This window comes from Mirounga angustirostris, unplaced genomic scaffold (genome assembly GCF_029215605.1).
Source record: "Mirounga angustirostris isolate CCGP_5_RB_7025 unplaced genomic scaffold, mMirAng1.0.hap1 SCAF_3, whole genome shotgun sequence".
NCBI classification, from domain to species: domain Eukaryota; kingdom Metazoa; phylum Chordata; class Mammalia; order Carnivora; family Phocidae; genus Mirounga; species Mirounga angustirostris.
In genome coordinates, this window is record NW_026991711.1 from 181,230,433 (window position 1) to 181,241,175 (window position 10,743).

General features: G+C 44.7%; 1 protein-coding gene across 1 annotated transcript in view; it reads right to left on the bottom strand.

Moving 5' to 3' along the window:
- Positions 1 to 10,484, bottom strand: part of WDFY1 (WD repeat and FYVE domain containing 1) — a 49,088-nt gene extending 38,604 nt beyond the window's left edge. Inside the window, exon 1 of the mRNA XM_064587148.1 lies at positions 10,245 to 10,484. Within this exon, the coding sequence (XP_064443218.1) occupies positions 10,245 to 10,381 (137 nt within the window). The 5' untranslated portion in view covers positions 10,382 to 10,484. The remainder of the gene's footprint in view (positions 1 to 10,244) is intronic.
- Positions 10,485 to 10,743: the final 259 nt, after the last annotated feature.

Sequence of the window (10,743 nt, forward strand, 5' to 3'; positions counted from 1 at the left end):
AAGGCAGGAAAGAGAAGACCCTGAAAGACACAGGGCCATGAGGCCTGAAAGACACAAGGCAATACACCGTGCCTCTTGACAAACGTGTCCCTGCTTGACTTCTTGAATAAGTTCACAGCAATGAACTGCAGTGGCAGACAAAGCGACTTCCCGGATTCTAGAAAACACATCAGGATTCAAGAAAGGCTACTGCCGGTTGAGAACGTGATGCCACATCCTCATGGCAAAGACAACAGCCAAGACCTCCATTTTATACTTAGGGAGGCGAAAGTAAAGGGAGTCAACGTCCTAAAATCAAACAAACCAACATCAGTTTGTTTAGTTGTTTTGTCCAATTTTATTGCTCTTTTATCAGAGGATGATGAAAATTCACATTTCAAAACATTACAAAAGTAAGTAATTCAAAGCAAAGCAGCTTTATATGGTAAATAATAAGTAAAAAATTTTTTTCAAAAAAAAAAAACGCTTTTCAGAAAATTCAACATTGTATCCTCCAAAGCAGTAACCCCTAAACAATAAGGAGACATGAAGAATTAAATTACTTTTTCCCTCCAAACAAATCTAGAGTGTGGAAAAGTCTAGGTCTAACTTCAAAGCTCTCATTTAGTTCAAAAAAATCCTGACTTCTGTGCTAAATAGCAACAGTGACTCTAACAAAACCTCTCTCAATTAACATGCACTTTGTTTGTTTTTGTTTCAAATTTTTATTTAAATTCTAGCTAACATACAGTGTAATATTGGTTTCTGGAGTAGAATTCAGTGATTCATCACTTACATACAACGCCCAGTGCTCATCACAAGTGCACCCCTTAGTCCCCATCATCCATCTAGACCCTCCCCCACCCACCTCCCTCCAGCCACCCTCTCTCTTAGAGTTTCTTGGTTATGAATCTCTTATAGTTTGCTTCCCTCTCTTTTTTTCCTTCCCATATATTCATCTGTTTTTTTTTCTTAAATTCCACATATGAGTGAAATCATAAAGTATTTGTCTTCCTCTGACTTATTTTGCTTAGCATAATACACTCTAGCTCCATCCATGTCATTGCAAATAGCGAGATATCATTCTTTTTGATGGCCAAGTAATATTCTGTTATATATATACACATATGTATGTATGTTATATAATATTCCAATATATATAATATATATATATACACATACGCACATCTTCTTTATCCATTCATCAGTTGATGGGTATTTATTTTTACAATAAAATAAGCTAGGGAAGAGAAAAAGTTATTAAGAAAACCGTAAGGAAAAGAAAATATATTTATAGTACCATACTGTAAAAACTCCACATATAAGTGGGCCTGCATAGTCCAAAGCCATGTTGTTCAAGAGCCAACTGTACTTGCTGTTTTAAGCCACTGAATTTTGAAGCGGTTTGTTTCATAGCAATAACTAAATGACACAATGCTATCTGTTCCAAAAACAGAATACCTTTTTTATTTTAAAGATTTTATTTACTCGACAGAGCGCACACAAGCAGGGGGGAGCGGCAGTCAGAGGGAGAGGGAGAAGCAGACTCCCTGCTGAGCAGAGAGCCTGACACAGGAGCTCAATCACAGGACCCCCGGATCACTGAGCCAAAGGCAGACGCTTAACCCAATGAGTCACCCAGGTGCCCCTAGAATACCTTTAAGAATACTCAGGAGGTGCCTGGGTGGCTCAGTTGTTGGGCGTCTGCCTTCAGCTCAGGTCATGATCCCAGAGTCCTGGAATCGAGCCCCGCATCAGGCTCCCTGCTCGGTGGGAAGCCTGCTTCTCCCTCTCCCACTCCCCCTACTTGTGTTCCCTCTCTCGCTGTGTCTCTCTCTGTCAAATAAATAAAATCCTAAAAAAAAAAAAAAAAGAATACTTAGGATTCTGACCTTAAAATGAAGAATAAAAACAGCACATGGCATTTACTGAGTGTCAAGGATTTAAAAGTACTGAATCAACAAATAAGTCCACTTTAACTTTGAACTGAAATATAGGATCCTCACTTTGCACAGATGCCAATTTGAATCCCAAGAAACTAAAGAAGTTACCGTAAAACATAAATGAAGTTATTACTCTTAATTAAATATTATTCAATATTTTTCATCCTACCAAGGATCAGAATTCTGCGTGTTCTTTTACCTTACTACAGTAGATACATGAAAAGCAGACTAAAAACCACAGGTATGATTAAGAATGAAGTCTTTATTCCAGCAAGACTAGTCTATGATCTTCTCAAAGATATGCCTGATGATCAGAATAGGTAGAGAATCTCCTTCCATTTCTTCTAGTCCCTTTGACTCCCTCCTTGAGGGAGTTAAAAGCAAGTTAAAAATGTAGGAAATCACTAAGTCTATAAAGCCTCATCTGCTTAAGCTAGAAAGAGGAGGAACGAAGATAGATTCCAAGCATGGTTCTTCTTGTGAAAAGCACTGGCTCTCAAACCAAAGGTATCTCGTGGGAGTACAGATTAATACCATTTTTAAACCTAAAACTCCATGAGATCACACATCTGGATTAAATACATTTTATTTTCCATTATGATTACCTTGAAAACCATGCCCACACTTCGATAGATTCAAAAAGCACACCAGTGCTTTGGTAAAATGACAAGGCCAAATTCTGTGTTGCCTGACACATCAGCATTTCTAAAACCAGATCTTTTTTTTTTTTTAAGTAGGCTCCATGCCCAGCATGGGGCCCAATACATGGCTTGAACTCATGACCCTGAGATCAAGACCTGAGCTAAAATCAAGAGGTGGACGCCCAACCAACTGAGCCACCCAGGCGCCCCTTTTTAAATTTCTCAAAAAACACCCTAATTATCCCAAAACAGCTAAATGAAAGCAATTCAACCATTTTTACATTATAAACTGATATACCAGGATTACTCAACCAATTAAAGACAAAATACAGAGGATAGCATATGTTACAAATTAAGCCCAAGGCCTGATTCTTTTAAACTCTTACAATAGTTAAATTTGAGGAAATCTGATTTTCTAGTCACTCTTAGGGCTGCTGATACTATTTCATATCTGGATAAATCACCAAACATTTCTGTTACCTTCAGCAAAAGATATTTTTTCCTACTCTAACTACCTCCAGGGGCTATAGACACGGTGTAATTCTGGGAGCCTCGGTGCTTTCTCTAACATTAGGATGTTAGCCTACACGAGAAAGAAAAGGATATGGTCATCAGTGCAATCTGCTTTTATCAAATAAATAGCAGTTTCCTTTCAGCCAAGTCTCATGAACTCTGCCCTCTTCATTCCTGCTGCAGAAAGAAGCCTTTCTCCTTTGGTAACAAAGGGGGGAAACACTAGATTTTTATTGAATTGACTATCTAAACGGAAAGGCAGGGAAAACAGCCTCTTTTTACCGAGGAGAATTAGATTGGCTGAGAAAAATGTAAATTTCCATCTCCTTCTACAGTCAGGGAAGGAATTCTGAACAGCTTCAACGGCCCATGATGATGACTCTCGGTCTCCTGATTTTGTCACAGGCAGATTTTTATCCCAAGAGGAAGGCTACTTATGTGGCATGTCCAACAGCTCCTAAATGAGGAATGCCTCTCCAGAAGCCAGATGGATGGTTTTCTACCTGCAGATGTTTTCTTTTCTTACTTGAGGAACCATTCCTGCTGTTCTCTGTTCACTGTTAGCATCAAAATGATTTTTTGTGACCTCTGTGCCACTAAGAAGGCTAAAAGCCATCAGAACCTCTAGGAGCAGGAGCAATCCAGGCAGGATGCCGTCAACGTAGGGTCCATGCAACACTTTCTTAACTTACCAAAAAAAAGTTCAAACTCTATCCATAGCCTACATGTCTCAAAACACAAGGTTAAACTAACCCCCCAAAAGCAGAGTTTGAGGCAGTAAGGAAGAGTAGCCTCATTTCCAATGCTGTTCCAGGCTTCTTTCTTCCTACCAGGTCTGCTTATTGATTCCCTCAAACTAACAGTTGAGAGACCACTGTACCACCTGCTTTCCTTCTGGGATTCTGGAATTTGGGCAAGCGCTAGGCAGAGAGTAACAGCCCCCAGTAAAAGCGGTGGGTACAGAGTCTCTAACGGGACCCCTGGTAGACAGTATTTTACGCATGTGGTCATAACTCAATGCTGGAGGAATGGAGCACTTCTTGAGTGACTCTCCACAGGGCAAGGGCTCATGAAAGCTCATGCTGCTCTCCTCTGGACTTCACCCCCTCCCTCTCCTGTCACCGATTCTGTCTGTGTCCCTTTGCTGTAATAAATCAGGGCCATGCATACGATTGTACGTTGGCAGTCCTCCTAATGAATCACTGAACTGAGGGGTGGTCCTGGAGCCCCTGAACTCCAGCAGGGCAAAGATTTTATAACAGAAAACTCATGACTGATATGACTTGTGACCAATATGGAAATGATGAGAAGACACAACTCAAAAACAGTTACAAGAACTTAGGTTTAGAAGTGACTCCCAAAATGGTTATTGTTCTACTTCATACAGAAATTTTTTTTATTTACACACACACACATTCGAAAAGCAGACATCTTTAGCTTCTGATGAGATTAAAATAATTCCATGGGAAATAATAATAGTCAACACATACACAGTGCTTTCCCTGTGTTGGGCACTGTTCAATGCACTTTGAATCTTAATTAATCCAAGTCTCACAAAACCCTGAGGTAGGTACTGTCCCCATTTTGCAGATGAGAAAACTATGGCACAGAAAGAAGAAGCAACCTGCCCAAGGTCACATGGCTGGGATTCAAGCTCAGGCATTCTGGATCCAGAATCTGCTCTCGACTATGCCATAAAAAGAAAATGATCCTCACAATGAAGGGCCACTCTAACAACAGAGAAATAAATGCTTCTTGCCTTCTCACTTCTTCGTTTTATTTTCTAACACAAATCAAAGAGTCTTCTTTTAGGCACTGCGTGACAACAAAAACACAGCAGTTAATACCCCAGGTTTCAGTAAAAGCCAACAGCTTCCAGCTATGCCAGGTTTTCTCCTAAGCATAACACTTAAAAATCAAGCTGTTGATTCAAAATTGCTTCCACGTGAACAGTTAGTATATATATAATTTTTCCCTCAAACTATCTTAATGTGCTTAGAAAAGTCTGAAAGGAAACAAGTGTATCAGAGTAAACAGCTGGTATAACAGCAAGAAAAGCAGATGCTACCCAAATATGTTAAAAGTTGGATTTCTCGGGGCGCCTGGGTGGCTCAGTCATTAAGCGTCTGCCTTCGGCTCAGGTCATGATCCCAGGGTCCTGGGATCAAGCCCCGCATTGGGCTCCCTGCTCGGCAGGAAGCCTGCTTCTCCCTCTCCCACTCCCCCTGCTTCTGTTCCCTCTCTCGCTGTGTCTCTCTCTGTCAAATAAATAAAATCTTTAAAAAAAAAAAAAGTTGGATTTCTCTGGTACTGTTTACCAGTCTAAGTGCAACATCCTACAATATTCCAAACACATGAGATTTGCCTTTGTTTGACTTACGCCAGGCAACTGAGTTCCTCACAAGATCAGTCGTGGCCTCCAGGCCCCTGATGCAACAGCGTAAGCACGCTCATCCTCCAACTGTTTTCCAAAAATGAAGACGGCAGGACTGCAGCCTGATTTCTAAGGCTTTCTCGTAAAGTTTTTTCTTTTAAAAATTCTATCCTTCTGCGTACTCTTATTAAATTTTTGGTGCAGTCCACAGGGGAAAAAAAAAAAGTTCAAAAGGCAAACGTGTCCAGGGAATGGTTTTCTCGTGGTCTTACCACAGTTCAGTTCTGTTTGGAAAGCTGAGTCATTTTTCTGTTCCCACTATCAGGAAAATGATTGCTGTAGTTCTTACCACTCAGGTTAGTACTTTTATTTTTACAGTTTCCTGACTAGAGAGACAGTCTGACTTTATTGATTCAAGAATTTTTTTTTTTTTAAGCTTTACAAAAGTAGCATTTTTGGCATGCTGAAAAATGCCAGTTCCCAAGTTCAGGCAACTGGAAACTAAAGTTAAAAACACAAATTCAGGTCTAGTGTAACAAAAGAGTTTGGGGTAATTATGACTCTAACAAAATCTACATGAATGCACACAAGAGAGTAGTTGCCATTTTCTGTTAACCCTTTGTGGCACAGGAACTTCGACGATTTCAGATCAGACCCCTAAGCTCACGACCCAAACCATTCCCAGTGACTCCAGGTACGATGGTATTAGGCTCGGTATTCCACATGGGTTTAATATTCTTTGAGGGGATTATGTGTATTTAGATTTGTCCTACACGGTTTGGTTTTAATGGGAAATCGATGAGAACATGTAAATAACTCCAGGCAAATATATCCCGGAAACTGAAAGAAAAGAAGACAAAGTGTTCGCTCCCAGTGGGCCTACACAGGCAAGCACCATGACAAGTAACTCTTGTAGAAAGTGGTTCTCAAAGTGGGGTTCCTGGACCAACAGCATCAGCATCAACATCTCTGGGAACCTGGAAGAAATGCAAACTCTCAGGCCCCACCCCAGCCTCACTGAATCAGGATCTGACACATGCTCAAGTTTGAGAACCACTGTCTAGAGAGACCAGATAAATAAGTACATGTAGCCTAAACCAGGGTGTCTCAACCATGGTGTTACTGATATCTGGAGCTGGTAATTCTTTTTGTGAGGTACTTAGCGTCCTGTGCATTATAGGATGCTGAGCAGCATCTCTGGTCTCTACCCACGAGATGCCAGCAATACCCTCCTTTAGTCGTGACAACCAAAATGTCACCAGATACTGCCAAATTGCACTATGGGCCAAAGTCACCCCTCCTTGAGAATCACTGGCCTAGTTTAGAAAAATGGACACTAACTTCAGGTGATCCTCTCATCTTTCACTTTCCTCTCAAAATGCTCTCAAGCCAGTTCTTGCTGCTTTTAGCTTTCATAAAATGAATTAACTTCAGCTGGAGCCTATTTTAAATGTTAAAAGTTACTGTTCTGAGCATTAAAGCAGAAGTTATATAGAAAACGTACAAGCTTTGTTTTAAAAAACAAAACAAAACCAAATCCTGAAAACTAAAAGGAAGGATAACTAAATAATAGCAAAAGGCAGAATCCTAGCATTTTACACTTGCTGCCAGAACAGTCCATTGTTGACGGATACTGCCTGCATTTGGTTTCTCCAAATGTGCAGCAAACCTGGATGCATGGCAGAAAGAACTAGAGCCTCCGAATCAGCCCTGGGTTCAAATCTTAATCCAATCACTTACTAGCTATGAGCCCTTGGGGCGTGACTCAGTATCCTTTGTGCCTCCGTTTCGTAAACCCTCAAAGGCCCACTGCAGTAGGATGCATACACCCACCGTCTGTTCCAAACACCCACAGCGGGGCCCGGGGACAGCACCTGCACTTACACGCACCGCTGCTTCTGCAGGAAAACGCAGGAGCACTCACGCTGCACGGGATAAATAAAGATTACAAACAGTCTTGTCTCTTCAGGGCAAGTTTTAGCACCAAAGAGTTTTCAGGCCCAGTTTACAAACGAACAAACTAACCAACCCACCTTTGACTTTTAGAATACATTTAATTTTGGAGCTACTGATAAGGGAAGTGACTGTACCCCCCCACCTCATGGGGGGATGTGAGGACTGGATGCAGCCCGTACATAGGTCCAATTCTCTATGGATAGAGAGAAGGGACTTTTAGAAGGTTAGCTGTTGTTATTTCCAAAGTATGAATTCTGATCATGTCACTGGCTTTGAAATCTTTGATGGTTCCTCACTACCTGCAAACTAAAGTCCAATTTCTAAGAGTGGTGCACAAGAAAGGCCCTTCCAGAACTGAACACTAGGCCCTCCAGCTCTCAGGACTCTTTCCTGCCATGGCCACTCATATACCCTTTGCTCTGGTCACCTAGAAATAACTGTGGTCCTCTATTGCCTCCTGTTCCTTCCATCTGCCTGGCGCAGGGCTGTGCACCCTCCTTCCTTCACACAGCCCACTACTCTATCCAGTGACATCTCCTGAGGCTTTCCTTGAACCCTGGCCCTCAAGGACACACTTTCCTCTGTGTCTCCCCAACACCCTAGAAGCTGAGGGCACAGGGCCATCTCTTCACCAGTCTGTCCAGCCCTTTGGAAACAGATTTTGGTGTCACTGTCTTTCTACCCCACAGGTCCAGCCCACAGTGTCTAATAAATGCTTGTTTGATGAATAAGGGCGGTCAGTATTCTGTTTCCTTAATATGTTGGTTCTATCAGGTCAAGGGCCATAAAAATCAATGAATCAGAAATCAGGAGGGCAGGTGCTGTGACTTTTGATCCGTGTTGTATTCCCTGAGCCTGGCAATCAATAGGTACAGTATTCCAAATCTATAAACGAACGAATACATGAATGTATGAATGAGTGAATGATCGAAGAGTATGACACGTATCTATGACAATGTAAAGATGCACCACCACATCCAACAACAACAAAAACCCACAGCCACATGCTTTCATAAATCCCATAAAGTAAGGCACCTGCTCAAAAACGTCCTACCTTCAAGGAAGCTCCAAGGGCCTGAAACACAAATTAGAAACATAAGGCTCCAACCCTCACCTAGTCCGGTCATCAGTAAGGGCCCTGCTGTGCCCCAGTGAAAAAGTGAGCTGATCTAAGGCTCCCCCAGAACATTTCAGTCCCAGAGCAGCTAAGTAGTCACTTTCCATAAAACATTTATCAGCACTGCTCCTGGCCAGTAATCTCAAATATTCAGCAATTTACGCAACATGCATGAGTCACGGATATTTTACCAAATAAAATAGCTAAGTTTTATAAAATGTCTGCATCTAATTCATATCATGCAAATATCATTATTGTGTCCTTTGCCTTTTCTTTTCCACATTCCCTTCTTCTCCCTGTGGCTCATGCACCCCCTTCTCCCTTTCCCTTATTGCTTCTGCACACCAACACCCAGGTCCTTCCAGTCGCTCCCCACCTCCTTTGAGATCAGCTACATGCAAATGAACTGGAGAGACTATTGCCTGCTCACAATAAACAGACTCAAAAGCAAAATATATGGGGACTTCAGGTTTTCTGTTCCCACTGAGGACAGGCCGTCAATGGTACTTCGAAAGCTATGACTACAAAAGGCTGGACTGCACTGTCAGCTGAAAGGGGACAGCAAGTACCTTCCACCTTCCAGAGGCCTTTATGACTTTTGGAATATCACCATTTAAGATCACTCACTGTAGCAAGGAAACACAATTTCACTCAGCAAACATCAGTCATTTCCTCCAAATTCCCACGGTAAAGCCACAAACCTTTTAAACGTTTAGGGTTTTAAAAACACTAAAGTTTTAAAACAAATAATATCTCTTCCAATCACACAGCCTTGGGCAGACCAATGAGCTGCAAAGAGACGACTTTAGGTGCATAGAGACATGCTTTAGCGATGAGTTTAATTCTTTATGGCAAGTGATACTGGTTTTCCGTTAACGGTGGAAGATAATGTTTTCTTTGAAATAAAATAACCTAACCTTTTCAAAAATAAGTCTCTTTTACGAAAAAACAAAGCAAAACAACAACTATGTAGTAAATAAAAGTTCAGATGGTTCTAGCAGCTGTAAAAAAATAACCGATCTAGGCAGCCGGTGTTGGGCGAAGAGTTGTCAACCCCAGAGTAAAGCAGAAGTAAGAGAGAGAAAGCCCCCGGAGGTCTGTTGAGAGCCGGGAAGCCCTGGCGCCAGGACCCGCGCAGTGCTCCTGGCTCCAAGGCTTGGAACTGACCGCGGAGGGCCAAGCACCCCCACCCCCACCCCCACCCCACGGAGGTCGCGACGCTTTCGAGGAGCAAGCAAAACCCCACAAAGGAGAGCAGGGACGGGGTCCCGGGCTGGAAGGGGCGCGGTGGGACTGGGGTTGCCAGGCTGGAAGGGGCCAGGATCCCGAGCTAGACAGGCGCGCTGGGGGTCACTGACTGGAGGGGCTCAAGGGGGCGGGGGTCCCCCAGCTGGTGGGGCGGGTCCGGGGTCCCGGGCTGGAAGGGGTAGGATCCCGGGCTAGGGTGGCGCGGTGGGGGTTCCCGACTGAAGGGGCGCACTGGGACGGGGGTCCCCGGCTGGAAGGACGCAGTAGGACCGCGCGGCGGTCCGGGGGAGCGCGGCGGGACCAGGGTCCCGAGCTGGAGGGTGAAGGTCCCGGGCTGGAAGGGCGCGGCGAGATGCCCGGGGGCCCGAGGACGCCCCCCGCGGAGAGGGACGAGGCCGCCGCCCCCACCGCCCCCACGCCCCGTCGCCTGCGGGAGTACGGGCCACCCCCGGCGCACCACCCGCCAGCCCTACCTGTCCTCGCTGGCCGTGATGACGCCGTCCTCCTTGGGGATGAGCAGCGAGGCCGTGACGGCGTCCTGGTGCCCCTCGATCTTGCTCAGCAGCACCGGACGGCTGCTCTGCGGCCTGGAGTGGATCTCGGCCGCCATGTTCGCGCGGCGGCGGCGGCGGCGGCGGCCTCCCGGGCGGGCGGCCCATCAGCTGACGGCCGGGCGGGCGGGGACGCGCCGGTTCTGCTCCGGCTCCCGGGGCCGCGTGGGCGCCGCGCCGCCGTAAGCTCCCGAGTGCTGCCGCCCGCGCCCGTATTGCCTAGGGAAGCCGCACAGCGAAAAACTCCGAGCCCTGAGAAGGGTCGCAGAGCGCGTCTGCCGCGGACTGGAAAAGCGATAAAGGTTGAAAAGTGAAGGCATTCACCCAGAATGGATTGAGCCGTTGGAGGGGACGAGGAATGGTCCCCCAAACCAGAGCCTTCTGGAAGTACTAATACTACATTGTGTTTACTCTAAGAAGC